This window comes from Hemitrygon akajei, chromosome 30, assembly GCF_048418815.1.
Source record: "Hemitrygon akajei chromosome 30, sHemAka1.3, whole genome shotgun sequence".
Taxonomy (NCBI): Eukaryota; Metazoa; Chordata; class Chondrichthyes; order Myliobatiformes; family Dasyatidae; genus Hemitrygon; species Hemitrygon akajei.
The window spans coordinates 44682052-44703406 of NC_133153.1; the positions used below are offsets into that span (position 1 = coordinate 44682052).

Consider the following 21355-nt stretch of genomic DNA (forward strand, 5'->3'; position numbering starts at 1 on the left):
ATACTCTTTAAACACTCATCCCAGACCTCCTCTGTCAGTTCTATACCCAATTCATCCACCCATGCCTGTTTAAGACCTGCAGTATTCACCCAAGCTCCATTATGTAGGATCTGATAAAAATAGGATATGGCACTACGAGTAACCGGATCAAATTTATTTATTGCCTCCAGGGACTCATATTTGTCTAAAACTTTGAAATTAGGTATATATTTCCTAACATAATCTTGAATTTGTAAATATCTAAAAAAAACTAGCTGCAGGAATATTGTAAACTGCTTGTAACTGTGCAAATGAGGCAAAGTTTCCATTAACATATACGTCACCTACACTACAGATGCCATTCTGTTTCCAGGACGTAAAAACGGTATCATTCAGGCCAGGCAAAAAGGAATGATTGTCACAAATCGGAGTGTCAATATAAGTGTTTGGGGCCTTAATGTGTAGTTGAATCTGCTTCCAAATTCTTATAGTGCTGCCAACCACAAAGCTGTTACTAAAATGTGACTTATTAACTGCAGTGGGGCTATTAAGGAGAGCTGGTAAGGAACAAACACGAGGAAATGTGCAGATGCTGGAAATTCAAACAACACACACAAAATTCTGGTGGAACACAGCAGGCCAGGCAGCATCTATAAGGAGAAGCACTGTCGACGTTTCGGGCTGAGACCCGAAACGTCGACAGTGCTTCTCCTTATAGATGCTGCCTGGCCTGCTGTGTTGCACCAGCATTTTGTGTGTGTTGGTTGTGCTGGTAAGAAAGTCTTCTTACAAAGCACTTGCTCTATGAGTAACCATGCCGGGCACGAGTCTGAGGTAGAGGGTGGGCCTTTTTTCCACCATGCAAGAATGGCAGCCCAGCAATACATTTTAACGTCCGGCTTCCTTGGGCTTTGACAAGTGTTTTTTAGTAATTCTAATGGCTTTATAATTCCAAATAAAGGGTATAATAATTGAATCCAATTGCTTAAAATACGACAGAGGAATTAAAACATGGAATTGACTGGAAAAGATAAAGAAATCGTGGCAGTACAATCATCTTGATTGTGTTAACCCTCCCCACCAAAGAAATTGGAAGGGTTTTCCAAAAGTCAATATTGCGTTTAACCTGTTCAACTTTGTTTCACCAATTCACTTGCAAAAGGTCATCTGGGATTTTTGTAATAGACACGCCAAGATAGGAAAAATTATCATAAGTTATTTTAAAGGGAATAGACTGTAAATACTCTGTATTAACCACTGCAGTGACTGGCATTAGTTCACTCTTATCCCAATTAATAGAGAAACCTGAGAAACTACCAAAATTATTAATTAGAGTCAGAAGGGCAGGTATTGATGTTTGTGGGCTGGAGATCGTCAGCGTATAATGAAAGGTGATGTTTACGTCCATGTATGTCAATGGGAGATAGCAAAGGGTCCTGTCTGATGCTAACAGCCAGTGGCTCAATGATAACTGCAAACAAAAACGGGGAAAGGGGGCAGCCTTGATGAGTCCCATGATGAATTGCAAAAGGGGAGGAAATATTCTGATTAGTGATAATAGAGGCAGATGTGTGTGAATAAATTATCTCAATCCATTTGATGAAAGATGGTCCAAATCCAAATTTCTTAAGTGCAAACATCATATATGGCCATTCCACTTGGTCAAACGCACATTGTGCATCTAATGAAATGACTACAGCCTCTTCTGCATGTTTTGTATATAAAATATTGAAAAGACGATGCAAATTAAAATGCATGTGTCTACCTGGCATAAAGCCAGTTTGATCTGGATGAATAATAGAGCAACTGCATTTTTCTAACCTATTGGCCAGGACTTTCCCGAGAATTTTGGTTTCATTGGGCAGCAGCGAAATGGGGCGATATGATGAAACCACCTTGGGATTACGGCCTAATTTTGGAATCAGAGAAACATTGGCTTTACATAAAGTAGGTGGCAATCTGGAAGCTGTCCTGGAGTGATTCAACATTTGTAAGAGCAGAGGTGACAATTTTTACCAAATACTTTGAAGGATTCCATGCTAAAACCATCCAGACCCACTGCCTTATTATTGGGGAGGGAAGAGATGACCTTCTTGATCTCATCTAGGCTTGTATCAGCATCAAGTGTATGCTGATACCCGGAGCGATAGAGCAGTGAAAGAAGTGCATGGAGTAAAGCCAGATCTAACATATAGAGAGGCTTTGAGGAAAGAGAAGCAGAATAAAGGGTGTAAAGGTAGTAAGGTAGAAGGGCTAAAGTGTGTGTACTTCAATGCAAGAAGCATCAGGAACAAAGGTGATGAACTGAGAGCTTGGATGCATACATGGAATTATAATGTAGTGGCCATTACGGAGACTTGGCTGGCACCAGGGCAGGAATGGATTCTCAATATTCCTGGATTTCAGTGCTTCAAAAGGGATAGAGGGGGGGAAGGGGAGGAGGGGTGGTATTACTGGTCAGGGATACTACTACAGCTACAGAAAGGGTGGGTAATGTAGCAGGATCCTCTTTTGAGTCAGTATGGGTGGAAGTCAGGAACAGGAAGGGAGCAGTTACTCTATTGGGGGTATTCTATAGGCCCCCTGGTAGCAGCAGAGATACCGAGGAGCAGATTGGGAGGCAGATTTTGGAAAGGTGCAAAAATAACAGGGTTGTTATCATGGGTGACTTTATCTTCCCTAATATTGATTGGCACCTGATTAGTTCCAAGGTTTTGGATGGGGCAGAGTTTGTTAAGTGTGTCCAGGACGGATTCCTGTCACAGTATGTTGACAGGCCGACGAGGGAATGCCATACTAGATCTAATATTAGGAAACGAACTGGGTCAGGTCACAGATCTGTCAGTGGCTGAGCATCTGGGGGACAGTGATCACCGCTCCCTGGCCTTTAGCAATATCATGGAAAAGGATACAATCAGAGAGGACAGGAAAATTTTTAATTGAGGAAGGGCAAATTATGAGGCTATAAGGCTAGAACGTGGGTGTGAATTAGGATGATGTTTTTGCAGGCAAATGTACTATGGACATGTGGTTGATGTTTAAGGATCTCTTGCAGGATGTTAGGGATAAATTTGTCCCGGTGAGGAAGATAAAGAATGGTAGGGTGAAGGAACCATGTGTGACAAGTGAGGTGGAAAATCTAGCCAGGTGGAAGAAGGCAGCATACATGAGGTTTAGGAAGCAAGGATCAGATGGGTCTACTGAGGAATATAGGGTAGCAAGAAAGGAGCTTAAGAAGGGGCTGAGAAGAGCAAGAAGGGGGCATGAGAAGGCCTTGGCGAATAGGGTAAGGGAAAACCCCAAGGCATTCTTCAATTATGTGAAGAACAAAAGGATGACAGGAGTGAAGGTAGGACCGATTAGAGATAAAAGTGGGAAGATGTGCCTGGAGGCTGTGGAAGTGAGCGAGGTCCTCAGTGAATACTTCTCTTCAGTATTCACCACTGAGAGGGAACTTGATGACGGTGAGGACAATATGAGTGAGTTTGATGCTCTGGAGCATGTTGATATTAAGGGAGAGGAGGTGTTGGAGTTGTTGAAATACATCAGGACAGATAAGTCCCCGGGGCCTGATGGAATATTCCCCAGGCTGCTCCACGAGGTGAGGTGAGGGAAGAGATTGCTGTGCCTCTGGCTAGGATCTTTATGTCCTCGTTGTCCACGGGAATGGTACCGGAAGATTGGAGGGAGGCGAATGTTGTCCCCTTGTTCAAAAAAGGTAGTAGGGATAGTCCAGGTAATTATAGACCAGTGAGCCTTACGTCTGTGGTGGGAAAGCTGTTGGAAAAGATTCTTAGAGATAGGATCTTTGGGCATTTAGAGAATCATGGTCTGATCAGGGACAGTCAGTATGGCTTTGTGAAGGGCAGATTGTGTCTAACAAGCCTGATAGAGTTCTTTGAGGAGGTGACCAGGCATATAGATGAGGGTTGTGCAGTGGATGTGATCTACATGGATTTTAGTAAGGCATTTGACCAGGTTACACACGGTAGGCTTATTCAGAAAGTCAGAAGGTATGGGATCCAGGGAAGTTTGGCCAGGTGGTTTTAGAATTGGCTTGCCTTCAGAAGGCAGAGGGTCGTGGTGGAGGGAGTACATTCAGATTGGAGGGTTGTTGACTAGTGGTGTCCCACAAGGATCTGTGCTGGGACCTCTACATTTCGTGATTTTTATTAACGACCTGGATGTGGGGGTAGAAGGGTAGGTTGGCAAGTTTGCAGACGACATAAAGGTTGGTGGTGTTGTAGATAGTGTAGAGGATTATCGAAGATTGCAAGGAGACATTGATAGGATGCAGAAGTGGGCTGAGAAGTGGCAGATGGAGTTCAACCCGGAGAAGTGTGAGGTGGTACACTTTGGAAGGACAAACTCCAAGGCAGAGTACAAAGTAAATGGCATGATACTTGGTAGTGTGGAGGAGCAGAGGGATCTGGGGGTACATGTCCACAGATCCCTGAAAGTTGCCTCACAGGTAGATAGGGTAGTTAAGAAAGCTTATGGGGTGTTAGCTTTCATAAGTCGAGGGATAGAGTTTAAGAGACACAATGTAATGATGCAGCTCTATAAAACTCGAGTTAGGCCACATTTGGAGTACTGTGTCCAGTTCTGGTCGCCCTACTGTAGGAAGGATGTGGAAGCATTGGAAAGGGTACAAAGGAGATTTACCAGGATGCTGCCTGGTTTAGAGAGTATGGATTATGATCAGAGATTAAGGGAGCTAGGGCTTTACTCTTTGGAGAGAAGGAGGATGAGAGGAGACATGATAGAGGTGTACAGGATATTAAGAGGAATAGACAGAGTGGACAGCCAGCGCCTCTTCTCCAGGGCACCAGTGCTCAGTACAAGAGGACATGGCTTTAAGGTAAGGGGAGGGAAGTTCAAGGGGGATATTAGAGGAAGGTTTTTCACTCAGAGAGTGGTTGGTGCGTGGAATGCACTGCCTGAGTCAGTGGTAGAGGCAGATACACTAGTGAAGTTTAAGAGACTACTAGACAGGTATATGGAGGAATTTAAGGCGGGGGGTTATATGGGAGGCAGGGTTTGAGGGTTGGCACAACATTGTGGGCTGAAGGGCCTGTAATGTGCTGTACTATTCTATGTTCTATTATAGAATTATACTCATACCTTAAGGCAGTAATCTTATTAAGTAATTCTGCTTACTGGTTTATTTTATAAGAGGCTTCCAGATTTGCCAGCTGATCATCTATTTCAGTTAACCTTTTCTTGAATCATCTTTTTTCTGCTGTCTCATATGCTATTATGCAACCTAATAACCAGCCTCCCAAAGAGTGGAATCATCAACATTGACCACATCATTGGTGCTTAAGTATAGATTTATCTTATCTGAAAGATAAGAGCAAAAATCCTTATCCTTTAGCAAAGCATTATTTAACCCCCAACTATATTCACCTCTTTTGTGGTTCAGTTGGAGTATAAGGGAGTCAGAAGTATGATCCGATATAAGTATATTATGGTAAGTGCAACGGACTACTGACGAGACCAATTTCGAATCTAACAGAAAATAATCAATCCTAGAGTAGGATTTATGTACTGCAGAGAAATATGAAAAATCCTTCTTCATGGGATTAAGAAGCCTCCAAATATCCATTATGTTATCCGATTGCATGAGATTATTAAGTGTTACACTATTTTTAAATGAACAAACTTGGGGACGTTGTCTATCTAGGAGGGAGTTTAAGATGCAATTAAAATCTCCACCTACAATTATGTTAGAGTCAGACAGATTAGGCATGGCCTTAAAGAGGTTCTGAAAAAAAATTGGATCATCAAAGTTGGGCCCGTACACATTTACTAGTGTCAATGGTATAGAATTTAATATTCCACTTACTATTACATATCTGCCCCTCTGGTCAGAGATAGTTTGTGTGTGAACGAATGGTATGTTTTTTTTTAAAAATAGGATTGCAACACCTCTAGTTTTAGTACTAAAATTTGACTGGTAGACCTGAGATGTCCAGGAGGGACAAAGCACTTTCGCTGCTGTTTCCTTAATGTGCGTTTCTTGGAGAAAACAAATATCAGCTTTGAGTGTATGAAGATGTGCATACACCTTCCCTCTCTTCAGTGGACTATTCATCCCCCGTACATTCCAGCTGACAAATTTAGCTTCACCAATGCTGTGCATATGCGAATTAGATGTAATATCTGCTGCTTAACAAAAGAAAAAATGCTGTATGGTCGTGGCATAACACAAACTGTAACTTGAACAAATAGATGTGCTGTAACAACCCCTTGAGAAACACAAAAAACCCTCCCAAAAATAAAAAAAAACACACCAGGAGTAGTACTTCTATATCCCTAACCTAGAGTCAAAGCTATATCCACCAGCCAACACATGGTCCGGAATAGCAAGATAACGACCCATTACTCACTAAACACGGGAGAAACACCTCTTCACAAATACCATGAAATATAAAAATAAATAACAACAATCAGTCCTCACCCACATCTTAGTGTGAGCTTATTTTTCAGTTCCTCATGCGCTGAACAGAACAAACAGCCTCCAGATGAAACCACTATCGATCAACGATGAATCCAGTTGCCCAGCGTTAATCTGTTTTTAGGTTTATATGGTGTCCGAATGCCAATCTTTAACTTCTCGGCTCAGGAACTCCTCTGCTATGGCTGCAGTGCTGAATGTACTGGTGCTATTGTTAACTGTAACCACGAACATCGCTGGATACCAGAATCCACACCTAATTTTCCTGGCTTTGCATTTCTACTTAATGTGCTGAAAATCTTGACGTTTCCTCATGGTAGCCGAGGTTAAATCTGGGTAAGTGAACACCGGACGCCCGTCATGTAGCAGCGGAGCTCTCTCCCTGGACAACCGTAGCACCAGCTCTTTAACCTGGTAATGGTGTAGCCTTGCAATAATAGCTCTTGGCCTACCATTTTTAGCAGGTGCTAGGCTCCGGTGGGCATGGTCCACTTTAATCGGCTGATGGAAATGTTCTTCTCTCAGCAACTTTGGAAGCAACGTGGCTACAAAATCCGTTGGCTTATTGTTTTCAGCTTTCTCCTGAATCCCCATAATGCGAATGTTTTAATGCGAGACCGGGCTTCAAGGTCATCCACTTTAGCCTGTAGCCGCGTGTTTTGGGATATTAGACTTTCAAGCCGCCTCTCCAACTCTTCGATTCGTCTCTCATACAATTCAGCGGCATCCTCCATTAAAGAAACACGTTTACTGACCTGGGTTAGAGCCACCGTTAAGTTCATGATGGACTTATTGTGCTCTGCATGTCTCCCATCTACCAAACTGTACAGTTTGTTTACCGCCTCAAGGACTTCTTCGATAGTAACTAGGGCCAGGGCCCTAGCAGCATTGGCTTTAGCTTCTTCTGAGCCCGCTATCTTCGTGGAGCCCTCACCAGAATCTTCTTGTCCTGTGCCCTTTTTCTTGTTTCTTCCCTTTACCTGGCTTCATCATTTCGTTCAGCCCATTATAGCTCACTTCAGTCACTTAAAAAATAGAATTAACTGCTGTTTGGCTGAGGTAAAAGGTGAAGGTAGGTGCAGCTCCTGGGACACACGTCTACTCCATACCAAGACCCCTACCAACAATTGTTAAATTTAAGGGATAAGGGCACAGACTTGTGGATAACAGACCACGGCCCTCTCCTGTCACCGAAATAGCCTCCCAATAAATATTAATATGCCTGATAATGTTTTCAAAGCTTGAACACTGATTTGTGAATGTTTAAGTGTTTGTAGGATATTGCATTACCAGTTCCATTGAATGTGCTGAGGCCAGTTAGTTTAACAACTGTTGGGAGGAAAAAAAACTAATATTTAGGGAAGTTGAGTATCATTAAACCTAGCCAGCGTGTTTTTATCAAAGTTATATTTGCTTGGATTCTTTGAGGATGTAACTAGAGAGAGTTCATTAAGGGAACCTGTAGATAGAGTTTAATTAGATTTCCAAATCCTTTCCACAAGATGTTATTTCCAAAATATTCCTCTTTGCTTGTTCTGTCCTGTGGATATCTCATAGTGGGATCTTTATTTCAGCTGTATTCACTAGTTGTCAATCACTGTGCTTCTTTGTTCTGTGGTTTCTGATACCTTATCCCAGCCAGTAGCTTGTTCTAGAGCCTAGCTGCTAAAGTCCTATTCAGACTGGAAGGAGTAAATGCCAGAGTACAAACTGCCACAAAGCTATCTAAATCAACAACATACTATGTGAAAATTAATGTACCTAAATCTGATCCCTGTGAAATACCAATAATCACCAGCTGTACCTCCCCCCCACCTTTCCCACTCTGTGCCTTCAACCAGTCAGCCAATCCTCTATCCGTGCTCATGTATTCCCTGTTATACTATGGGAATATGCTATATATACTATCTGTTTAGAAGTCTCATTTGTGACTCCTTGGATTTTCAGAAGATCTTTTACAAGAAAATAACATTCACTGATTCTCCTTGGTCTGTCTTGCTTGATATTTCCTCAAAAAATTCAACAGATTTGTCAGGGAAGATTTTCCCTTAAAAAACCATGCTGAATTTGCCTATTTTATCATGTGCCTTCAAGTACCCTGAAACCTCATCCTTGATAATTGACTCCAACATCTTCCCAACCACTGAAGTCAGGTTTTTGGCCTATAATTTTCTTGTCTTTTGATAATTTTCGAGTCCTCTGGGATTACTAATATCTCCACACTCTCTTAAACTACCTCTTTCAAGTGCATGAATTGTAAAAGGCAGTTTCAATAAGTATTTAAGAAGATAAGTAATATTTTAGCCTTTCGTGCAAAGAGCTGGAGTTTTTAAAAATAGAGAAATTCTATTGCGTACAGTGAATGATATGAAATTGTTGTGGGTGACTTCAACTTCTCTGATGTAGACTGGGATTTCCTTAGTACAAATGGGTTAGACAGTAAAATTTACTTATTGCATCCAGAGGGGTTAGTTAAATCATTTTGTAGATAGGCCAACTAGAGAATGGCCGTAATGGACCTGGTTTTGAGAAAAGAGCATGACCAGGTGACTGACCTTTTAGTGGGGGAGTATTTTGGAAACAGTCATCACAATTCAAGTTTTAAGATGGCAATGAAAAAGGATGTACCATGGATGAGAGTATTAAATTAGGTCAGGGAAAATTACCAGGTCATTATACAGAAACCAGGGAGAATTAATTAGAACAGCAGTTTTTGAACAAGTCCACAACCGTCATGGAGAGTCTTTAAAGACCAATTGAATACAGGATGAATATGCCCAAGTTAGAAGGAAGGACAAGGATGGCAAGTTAAGGGAATCTTGGATTACGAGGGAGATGGCAAATTTAGTCAAGAAGGAAAAGAAAACTTGTGTAAGGTTTAAAATTTACAAATAAACTAGAAAAGAATTTGAAAGGAATTTGGAAAGCCAGGAAAAATCCTTGGCAAAGAAAATCCTAAGACATTGTATTCATATACCAAGAGTAAGAGAATAACAAGGGAGAGGGTAAGACTATTCAAGGATAAAGAAGGGAACGTGTACTTGGAGACAAAGTACGTGGGCAAGGTACTACTGATTCCCAGTTATCTTGACTCTACTTCTTCCCACCCTATCTCCTGTAAAAATGTTTCCCTTTTCTCTGTCTCCGCCACAGCTGTTCCTAGGATGTGGCTTTCCTTTCCAGGACATCAGAGGTGTTCTCCTTCAAGGAATGGGGTTTCCTTTCCTCCACCGTAGATGCCACCCTCGCCTGCATCTCTTCCATTTCCTGAACATCTGCACTCATCCCATTTCCCTGCCATCTTAAGAATCATAGTTCCCTTTGTCCTTACCTACCACTCCATGAGCCTCTACATCCAGTGCATCATTCTCAGCAACATCTGCCATATCCAAAGGGATTCTGCTACCAAACCTCACCCTCTCCACTTTCTGCTGGGATTGTTCCCTCCACGATTCCTTTATCCATTCATCCATCCCTACTAATCTCCCTCCAGGCTCTTGTCCCTGCTTGTCCAAGCTTACCCATTCGTCGCCCCTCGCCTCATTCAGGATTCCAAACAGTCCCTTCAGGTGAGGCAACACTTCGTTTACAAATCTGCTGGGGTCATCTATTGTGTCTGGTACACCCAATGTGGCCTCCCCTACATTTGTGAGACCTGTTGTAAGTTTGGGGACTGCTTTGTTGAGCACCTCTGTTTCATCCACCAAAAGTGGAACTTTCCAATGGCCAAACATTTTAATTTCAATTCCTGTTTCGATATGTTGATTCATGGCCTCCTCTTGTGCCAAGAAGAGGCCACCTTCAGGGTGGAAGAGCAACACCTTATAGATTCTTGTTTGGTCAGGGCATGAAGAGATACAGGGGAGAAGGTAGGAGATGGGGTCTGAGGAAAATTTAATCAGCCATGGTGAAATGGCGGAGCAGAATTGATGAGACAAATGGCCTAGTTCTGCTCCTATATATTATGGCATAGGTGTCAAACACAAGGCCCGCGGGCCATATCCGGCCCGCGAGATCATTTTAGATAGATCTATTATTTTAATTATTAATGGCCCGGCGATATGAAGCGCTGATAACACGCAAACTACAGATCCCATAATGCAGCGCAACAGCTGCCGATAGGCTACCCGGGAACATACCCGCGTCAAGCGTCTGTTGCTGTATACAACGCTATTCTGAAGTCAAAGCTGCAGTGTAATGGGACACTAAAGGCAAAGTACGACACTGCAGGGCCCGTACAGTTTATTCGCTCCATTCCTGAAGCAATGCCTCAGCTCCATCTACATGCGGCTTGAACCTTGTGCATGTTTGGTAGCACATATCTGTGTGAGAAGCTTTTCTCAGTGATGAAGATTAACAAAACATCACACAGGAGTCGTCTCACTGATGAACACCTGCAGTCCATCCTGAGAATCTCCACAACACAGAACCTTACACCAAACCTAAATGAACTTATTGCCAAGAAAAGATGCCAAGCATCCAGTTCTGACAAAACGGCATAAAAGCAAAGAAAACTGAGTGTTTTGATTTGTTGTTGTTTTAACTTTTGCTGAAAAGCACAAATTTTATTTATATTTTCAGGGTTTTTTTGCAGCATGCTCATATTTCTAACTTGTATAATACTGACAGGAGATATTTTTATGGAGAGCAAAATATTTAAGTTATTTAAAGTTTTAGTTTTTTTTTCTGGAATAATATTCCTGTCTGTTTTTATTCATATTTATGTTCAATAAATGTTTATCCTGTTCAGCCCGTGACCTAAAGTGTGCTTTGAGTTTTGGCCCCATGTGCAATTGAGTTCGACACCTCTGTATTACGGTCTTTTATTCCATCTGGTTACCCTCCAACTTGATGCATGAATATTGATTTCTCATTCTGGTTTAAAAAAAATTCTTTTCCCTCCCACTCCTTTTCTATTCCCCTCTCTGGTCTCTTGCCTCTTCTCACCTACCTATCACTTCTGGATCTCTTCCTCTTTCCTTTTCTTCTATGGTTCTCTCTCCTTTCTTATCAGATTGCTTTCTCTTCAGCCCTTTGAATTTCCCACTCACCTGGCTTCACCTATCACCTTCCAGCTAGCCTCTTTCCCCTCCTACCTTTTTATTCTGGTGTCTTCCCCCTTACTTTCCAGTTGTAAAGAAGGGTCTTGGCCCAAAATGTTGACTGTTTATTCATTTCTATAGATGCTGCATGACTTGCTGAGTTCCTCCAGCATTTTGTGTGTGTCCTAAATAAGTACTTGGTATGGTATTTACCAAGGAGGAAGATGGGGAGATCACCACTCTTAATTCCTGGGATAGAGGCAGAATAGTTTGGGCCTATATCATTTGGAGTTTAGAAGAATGCAAGGTGACCTTGCTTTCAAATATACAAGATCCTCAGGTGCTTGACAAAGTAGAAGTTGGGATGTTTTCACGAGCTGGAAGAGTTTTGAATAAGAGGACATGACTACAAGTAAAGAGGCTGGTTGTTTGAAACTGAGGTACGTAAATTTCTTTTTGCAGAGGGTGATGAATTTCTGGAATTCTCTACCCTGGCAGTGGTGGAAGTTGTGTCATTAGAAACATATAAATTGGAGGTAGATAATTATTTAATAGCCAAGGAATGAATGAATGAAAGGTATGAAGAGTACTTGAGGCCAGCATAGAGTAACCATGATTGTGTTAAATTTATCTTGAATGGTGTGGCAGGATTTGGGGTTTGATGGCCCTACTCCTGCTCCTGTTTTCTTCCATTCCCAACAGTAGCCTTGCTTGTGAAAGGAGTTTGAGTGTAATCATTTGTTGCATAATGTCAAGTATATAATAAAATTTTTCTTGTACATCTCCAGCACATGGCCATGGGGCAAAAGGAGACAATGCCTATGAATTCTGCTTGGCATTCCTAGAAGCTGTGAGTTCTGAGGTATGTCATTGATGGTTTAAAGCTTGACTGTGATTGCAATTCAGCAACAAACATAATGAAAAGCTCTTTTTAATGCTTGTGTAATTTTGCAGGGAACTATTCCAATTTTTGTCCCTGAGTTTCCAAAATGTTTCTGCATACTCCAATGAATTTCAGGGATGAAGATTGATTTGTTGCTAATTTCTGAGGTGGTACGCCGGCAGGATGACCAGTTATTCTAATGAATCTGTAAGATAACCTTGCTGATACCATAACATTCTTCACAATGGTTGGTTTCCAGCATATGTTTGAAGACTAAGCTGATTAGAGTATAGGTCAATAGAGGCTAAGAGCACCAAAAATGGTGTTTAGGTGGTTAAAGTAGCATTTTTGAAATATGATAAGCTTAAGATTGGATTATTTTCCTCACAAGCTGTGCATGATTCTGGAATGGCCATCATTGAGTAACTTGGTGACAATGCAAGTGAATCATAGTGTCAAATGGTGTCAAATTGCATGTAGTTGCCAGAACTGTCCCTTAAAGAAATTAGTCAAACATCTTATTTATTTATTCTGGGTGTCCTTGATAAAGGATCAAAGGTGTGAAAGATCTTCATGTTAAGTTAGACATGATGTAACATTCATACCACAAAAGTGCCAGGTAATATCTATTTCCAACAGCAGCCTAACTACCTATCCTTGATGTTCAAAGTTGTTACTCTTCCAGTCCCTATCATCAATATCCTGCGGTCACAGTTAACCAGCAATTGGATCAGATACTGTGGCCTACAAGAGGAAGTTAGAGTTTCATACCCCACAATGAGAGACAACAAAGCTTTTTCCAAGACATACAAGGGACAAATTAATGCAGAATATGATCTACTTACCTGATTATGTTGATGAGAACCAACAACCCTCAAGAAACTCTACAGTAACAAAGCAGCCTGCTTGACTGGAACCCCTTCAACCACCCTAAATATATATTCTTTTCACCACTGGAGCATCTTGTCAGTAGTTGGCATATGTAAAGTGCACTACAGCCATCATGACAGCAGCACCCAAATCTACAACCTCTACTACCACAAAGAGCAAAGGTGGAAGCCACATGGGAATATAGCTGATTCCTCTCCCAGTCTTGTAACATCCTGACTTGGAATACATTGCCTGTATGAAAACTGATTATGGACTTCAGAAAGGGTAAGATGAGGGACGCACACCAGTCCTCAAAGAAGTAGAAAGAGTGAGTAATTTCCAGTTCATGGGTGTAAACATCTCTGAGTATCTATCCTGGACCTAACATATTGATGCAGCTACAAAGATGCACAACAGTGGCTATATTTCATTAGGAATTTGGGGAGATTTGGTATGTCACCAAAGGCACTTGCAAATTTCTAGGACATACCATGGAAAGCATTTTAACTGGCTGCACCACTGTTTGGTATGGAGGGGCCACTGCACGGGATTGAATAAGCTGCAGAGTTGTAAACTCAGTCATTTCCATCGTAGGCACTAGCCTCTGTAGTATCCAGGTCATCTTCAAGGAACGAAGCCTCAAACGAACCCTAATGCCTGTCATTAAAGACCCCCATCCCCCACGTGATGCCTTGTTCTCATTGCGACCATCAGGAAGGAGGGACAGAAGCTTGAAGTCACACACTCAGTAATTCAGAAGGTGCTTCTTCCTCTCTGCCATCTGATTTCTGAATGGACATTGAACACACAAACACTACCTCATTCTCACTACTTTTTATTTCTATTTTTGCACTGCTTATTTTGTTTAACTATTTAATATACATACTGTAAATCACTTTTTTCCCTATTATTATGTATTGCATTGACTGCTACGGCAAAGACAACAAATTTTATGACATATGCTGGTGGTATTAAACCTGATTCTGATTCAATTGTTGCTGAATCCAAATCCTGGAATTCCCCATCTACACTGGGGTGCACCTTCACTGCAGTAAGACAATAACACATAGGAACAGAATTAGGGTTAACCCTAACCCTAACCCTAACCCTAATGCGGGGTGCACCTTCACTGCAGTAAGACAATAACACATAGGAACAGAATTAGGCCATTCAGCTCGTTGAGGCTGCTCCATCATTACATCATGGCTGATTTATTATCCCTCTCAGCCATGTTCTCCTGCCTTCTTCCCATAACCTTTGACACCCTTACTAATCAAGAACTTATCAACTTTGCTTTATATACCCAATGACTTAGCCTCCACAGCCACCTGTAGCAACGAATTCCATAGATACACCACTGTGGCTAAAGAATTCCTTCTCATTTTTGTTCTAAAGGGACATCCTTGTATTCTGAGGCTTTTCCCTCTGGTCCTAGACTGTCCCACTATAGGAAACATCCACTCCACGTCCACTCTATCTTGGCCTTTCAATATTCGGTAGGTTTCAATAAGATTTCTCACCCCCCCCCCGCCCCATTCTTCTAAACTCCAGCAAGTACAGACCTAGAGACATCAAACACACCTCATATGTTAACTCTTTCATTCCCAGTAAGATTCTCATGAACTTCCTCTGGATCCTCTCCAGTGCCAGCACATCTTTTCTGAGATAATGGGCTCAAGACTACTAACAATACTCCAAATGTGCCTTCTCATCCTCTTGAAATAAATGCTAACATTGCATTTCAGAGTAACACACACAAAATGTTGGCAGAACTCAGTAGGTCAGGCAGCATCTATGGAGAGAAATAAACAGCCAATATTTTGGGCTGAGGACCCAGGACTCAGGACTGGAAAGGAAGGGAGAAGGTACCAGAAAAAGGTAGTGTAGGAGTAGAAGGAGTACAAGCTAGAAGGTGATAGGTGAAGCTGGGTGGATGAAGTAAGAAGTCGGGAGATGATAGGTGGAAAAGGTAAAAGGATGGAGAAGAGGAGCCTAATAGGAGAGGGGAGTGGTTATGGGAGAAAAGGAGGATGGGCATCAGGGGAGATAGACAAGTGAGAAGAAGAGGTGGGGTGGCAGAGTGAGGAATAGAAAAAAAGAAAGAAAGGGGAGGGAAAAATATTTCCGAAAGTTGGAGAATCAGAATCAGGTTTAATATCACCAGCATATGTTGTGAAATGTGTGTGGCCACAGTACAATGCAATACATGATAATAAAAAAAAATAATTACAATAAGTGTATTAAAATAGTTAAATTAAGTAAGTAGTGTAAAAATAGGAATGAAAAATAGTGAAGTAGTGTTCATGGGTTCAATGTCCATTCAGAAATTGGGTAGCAGAGGGGGTTTCTGAATAGTTAAGTGTGTGTATTCAAGCTTCTGCTCCTCCTTCTTGAAAGTAACAATGAGAATAAGACATACTTGGGTGGTGGGTCCTTAATGATGGATGCCAACTTTGGGAGGCATTGCTCCTTGAAGATGGCCTGGATACTATAGAGGCTAGTGCCCATGATGGAGCTGACTGAGAATACGACTTTCTGGAGCTTATTTCAATCTTGTGCTGTATACTACCCCCCCCCCCCCCACCCCAGCCCAACAGTGGCCAGTTAGAATGCTCTCCGTGATACATTTGTAGAAACTTGTGAGAAATTGATGTTCATACCATTGAATTGGAGGCCAGCTAGATGGAACATGAGGTGTTGTTCCCCCACCCTGATAGTGGCTGCATCATGGCAAAAGAGCAGGCGATGAATTGATATGTTGGAATGGGAATAGGGATTAGAATTAAAATGGTTGGCTATTGCTTTCTAACATTGCATTTGCCATCCTTACTGCTGACTTATTCTGCAGGTTAACTTTTAGGGAGTCCTCCGCCTTTCAACTTCTGAATTCTCAGTTTGGTTCCTGTTTAGAAAACAGTCTATGCTTTTATTTCTTCAACAAAAGTGTTTAACCATAAATTTCCCTACATTGCATTTCATCTGCAATTTCTTCACCCATTCTCCTAAACTGTCTAAGTCCTTCTGTAGACTCCCTACTTCCTCAACAATACCTATCTTTATACCGTTTGTAAACGTGGTCACAAAGCATGAATTCCATCATCAAAATCATTGACATCTAACTTGAAAAGAATCAGTCCCAACACTGACCCCTGTGAAGCACCACAAGGCACTGGCAGCCAACTAGAAAAGGCCCTATTTATTGCCACTCTTTGCCTCCTGTCAGTCAGCCAATCTATTATCCATGCTAGTATTTTTCCTGTAACAGTATTGACTGTTATCTTGTTTAACAGCCTCACGTGTGACACCTTGTCAAGGCCTTCTGAAAATCCATGTAAGCAATATCTACTGACTTCCCCTTGTCTATCCTGCCTGTTGTTTCCTTAAAGAATTCCAACAGATTTGTCAGGCAAAATTCCTCCTAAGCAAACCCCGCTGACTTAGTACCTCAAAACTTCATCCTTAATAATGGATAATAATTAAATAATTTTTCCAGCCACTGAAGTCAGTCTAACTGACCTATAATTTCCTGAACTAAACAAGACAACATCCCACCCTATCATCTACCCACTGTCTCACACATACAGACTGGTCTTAAACCCATCCAGGCCTCCAGTCTTGACCCCAGACTCTCAAACTTGCAGGCATTGAGTCTCCAACCATTCGTCTCTGGCCCAGACTCACACTCTCAACTTTTGGGCCTCTACCTCTAGATTTGCTGACTTAGATCTTTGACTTTTTTGGCTTCCTAGCTCCAAGCTTACCAAGCTCTGTATTTTCTGGTCTACGCTGACCACTAGAATATGACACTAGGACAGGCTGATCAAGGGTTTGACCTTTACTGTTGACCCCATATTTGTGAATGATAGTTTTGACCTTCGGGCCTTGACCCCAGGACTCGTTGATCACTAATATGACTGACTGTAATAGTGATACATCTACAAACCCCATTTCCAGAAAAGTTGGGATATTTTCCAAAATGCAATAAAAACAAAAATCTGTGATATGTTAATTCACGTGAACCTTTATTTAACTGACAAAAATACAAAGAAAAGATTTTCAATAGTTTTACTGACCAACTTAATTGTATTTTGTAAATATACACAAATTTAGAATTTGTTGGCTGCCACACACTGAACAAAAGTTGGGACAGAGGCATGTTTACCATTGTGTTACATCACCTTTCCTTTTAATAACACTTTTTAATCATTTTGGAACTGAGGATACTAATTGTAGTAGATTTGCAATTGGAAATTTTGTCCATTCTTGCTTGATATAAGACTTTAGCTGCTCAACAGTCCGTGGTCTCCGTTGTCTGATTCTCCTCTTCATGATGCACCTTACATTTTCAATAGGAGATAGACCTGGACTGGCAGCAGGCCAGCCAAGCACACGCACTCTGTGTCTACAAAGCCACGCTGTTGTAGCCCGTGCAGAATGTGGTCTGGCATTGTCCTGCTGAAATGTCCCAGGAAGAGACGTCACCTTGATGGCAACATATGTCTCTCTAAAATCCTAATATCCGCCTCAGAGTCAATGGTACCTTCATATACATGCAACTCACCTATGCCATGGGCACTGATGCACCCTCATACCATCACAGATGCTGGCATTTGCACCTTTTGCTGATAACAATCAGGATGGTCATTTTCATCTTTGGCATGGAGAACTCGACACCCATTTTTTCCGAAAACTAGCTGAAATGTGGACTCATCTGACCACTGCACACGGTTCCACAGTCTTTCGGTCCATCTGAGATTAGCTCGAGCCCAGAGAACTCACCTGCGTTACTGTATAGAGTTGATGTATGGCTTCCTCCTTGCGTAATACAGTTTCAAGTTGCATTTCTGGATGCAGCAACGGACTGTGTTAAGTAACAATGGTTTTCCAAAGTACTTCCGAGCCCAGGTGGCTATAATTGTCACAGTAGCATGACGGTTTCTTAGGCAGTGCCGCCTGAGGGCTCGAAGATCACGTGCATTCAACAGTGGTTTCGGACCTTGCCCTTTACACACTGAGATGTCTCTGAATTTTCTGAATCTTTTCACAATATTATGTACTGTACATGTTGAAAGACCTAAATTCTCTGCAATCTTGTGTTGGGAAATGTTCCTTTTGAACTGACTAACAATTCTCTCATGAATCTTGGCACAAAGGGGTGAGCCACGACCCATCCTTGCTTGCAAAGACTGAGCCTTTGATGGACGCTACTTTTATACCCAGTCATGATACCTCACCTGCTACCAATTAGCCTGCTTAATGTGGAGTCTTCCAAACCGGTGTTACTTGAATATTCTGTGCACTTTTCAATCTTATTTTAACTCTGTCCCAACTTTTGTTGAGTGTGTTGCAGCCATCAAATTCTAAATTTTTGTATATTTACAAAATACAATTAAGTTAGTCAGTAAAACTATTGAAAATCTTTTTTTTGTACTTTTGTCAGTCAAATAAGGGTTCACGTGAATTAACATGTCGCAGATTTTTGTTTTTATTGCATTTTGGAAAATATCCCAACTTTTCTGGCAATGGGGGTTTGTAGTTTTAGCTTTCTCTCTCAAATATTATTATGTGATCATAATTCTATCACATTATGATCACTGTCTCCTAAGGTTCCCTTGACTTTAAGCTCCCTGATCAAATCTAGTACATTACACAACCCATTCCAGAATTGCTTTTTTCCCTACTGGGCTCTTAAAAGGCCATCTTGTAGGCATTCAACAGATTCCTTCTCTTGGGATCCAGCACCAAGATGATTGTCCCAATTTACCTGCATATGGAAAGTCCCCATGACTATTGTAACTTAGCCCTTTGTACATTCCTTCTCTATCTCATGCTGTAATTTGTACCCCACATTCTAGCTACTGTCGGCCTACCTCCCTATTCTCTTGGTATGATGTGTATCCTTGGATGCTAAGCTCCCAGTTGTGATCTTCATTCAGTTGTGTCTCTGATGCCTACAACATCATACCACTGATTTTTAACTGCACTACAAAATTATTTACCTTATTTCATATACATCATGCATTCAAATATAACATCTACAGTCCTGTATTTACCACCTTTCTTTTCAATTTTGTCTCCATGTTCCCTGAAGCTCTTTTCTCTTTCTAAATCTTTATCTTATTCTTTTCCTAGAGATTTCAATAATCTCTCCTGCACTCTCCTTCCCTTTACTTTATTCTTTCCTTTCTAAGCTGTTGAACTTCTCACCCCTCCTTTTAGTTTAAAGCCCTATACATGACCCTAGTTATGCAGTTTGCCAGGACCCTGATCTCAGTATAGCTCAGGTGGAGTCTATCCCATCAGAATAGCTCTCTCCTTCCTCAGTTCTGGTTCACACTCATCTTTGAGCTACATATGTAGTTTTCTGATCCTAATTAAGTGCAGAGCCTGAGCCTCTGTACTTCCCTCTGCAATTAGATCCTCGACTTCCAAACCAGAAGACCACAATCTGTGTGGATTGGTAATAATATTTCCTCCTCACCAACGATCAACATTGGTGCACCTCATGGTTGTGTGCTTAGCCTACTACTCTACTCTGTCTTTACCCATGTGGCTTGGGATGGCTCAAATGCCATCTATAAATTGATGATACAACCATTGTTGACAGAATCTTAGATGGAGATGAGAGGGCATACAGGAGTGAGATATACCAACTAGTTGAGTGGTGTTGCAGCAACAACCTTGTTCTTAATGTTAATAAGACCAAAGAGCTGATTGTGGAGTTTAGAAGGGGTAGGACGAGGAAACATGAACCAATCCTGTTCCCAACATATCAATGCAGTTATACAGAAGACAAGACAGCGACTATACTTCATTAGGAGTTTGAAGAAATTTGGTATTTCAGTGAATACCAAAAGAAGCTGCAGAGGGTTATAAACTTAGTTGGTTCCATCTTGGGTATTAGCTTACAAAGTACCCAGGACACCTTCAAGGAGTGGTGTCTCGGAAAGGCAGCGTCCATTATTAAGGACCTCCAGAACCCAAGGCATACCCTTTTCTCACCATCAGGAAGGAGGTACAGAAGCCTGAAGGCACACACTCAGTGATTCAGGAACAGCTTCTTCCCCTCTGCCATCCGATTCCTAAATGGACATTGAACCCTTGAACACCACCTCACTTTTTTAACATATTATTTGTTTTTTGCATGATTTAAAATCTATTCAATATACATATACTATAATTGATTTACTTATTTTTTTCTATATTATGTATTGCATTGAACTGCTGCTGCTGTTAACAAATTTCACGACACATGTCGGTGATAATAAAACTGATTCTGATTCTGAAATTCATTTTATTGGTTCTTGCCAATTGTTAACAACCCAATTGATCTCAAACTCCACAGAAAGTTCTAACAGGGCCTGTTTGCTTAATCTGGCACTACTCATGACAGTAATTCAAGAACTTATTTCAAGGGGAATAGAATATAAAAGCAAAGAGATAATGCTGAGCTTTTATAAGATACTAGTCAGGCCTCACTTGGAGTATAGTCAACAGTTTTGGGCCCATATGTCAGAAAGAATCTGCTGTCATTGGAGAAAGTCCAGAGGAGGTTCACGAGGATGATTCCAGGAATGAAGGGGTTACCATATGAGGAGCGTTTGGCAGCTTTGAGCCTGTCCTCACTGGAATTTAGAAGAACGTTGGGGGAATCTCATTGAAACCTACTAAATGTTGAAAGGACTAGATAGGGTGGATATGGAGAATATGGTTCCTACGGTGAGAGTATCCAGAACTAGAGGGCACAACCTCTAAATGAGGAGCAGCCATTTAGAACAAACGTATGGAGGATTTTCTTGGCCAGGGAGTAGTGAATCTGTGGAAAGCTCTGCCACAGACTGTGGTGGAGGCCAAGTCCGTGCATAAATTTAAGGCAGAAGTTGATCGTTTTCTGATAGGTCAGGGCGTCAAAGGATATGGCGAGAAGGCAGGTATATAGGGTTGAGTGGGTCAGCCATGAGGGAATGGTGGATCAGACTTGATGGGTTGAATGGTCTTATTCTGCTCCTGTGTCTTATGGTCCAAGGTACCTCAGCATTGCCTTCTTAAAGTAATTTATAGATGGGACATAGTGCTTTGAAAAAGTATTCAGCCCCACAACTATTTTCACATTTTACTGTA

At 41.5% G+C, this 21355-nt stretch overlaps 1 protein-coding gene across 3 annotated transcripts in view; it reads left to right on the plus strand.

The window, feature by feature from the left end:
• Positions 1-21355, plus strand: part of hacd3 (3-hydroxyacyl-CoA dehydratase 3) — a 105925-nt gene that overhangs the window by 33889 nt on the left and 50681 nt on the right. For all 3 annotated transcript variants that reach the window (XM_073032821.1, XM_073032822.1, XM_073032820.1), the window contains exon 3: positions 12270-12343. In XM_073032821.1, the coding sequence (XP_072888922.1) occupies positions 12270-12343 (74 nt within the window). The remainder of the gene's footprint in view (positions 1-12269; positions 12344-21355) is intronic.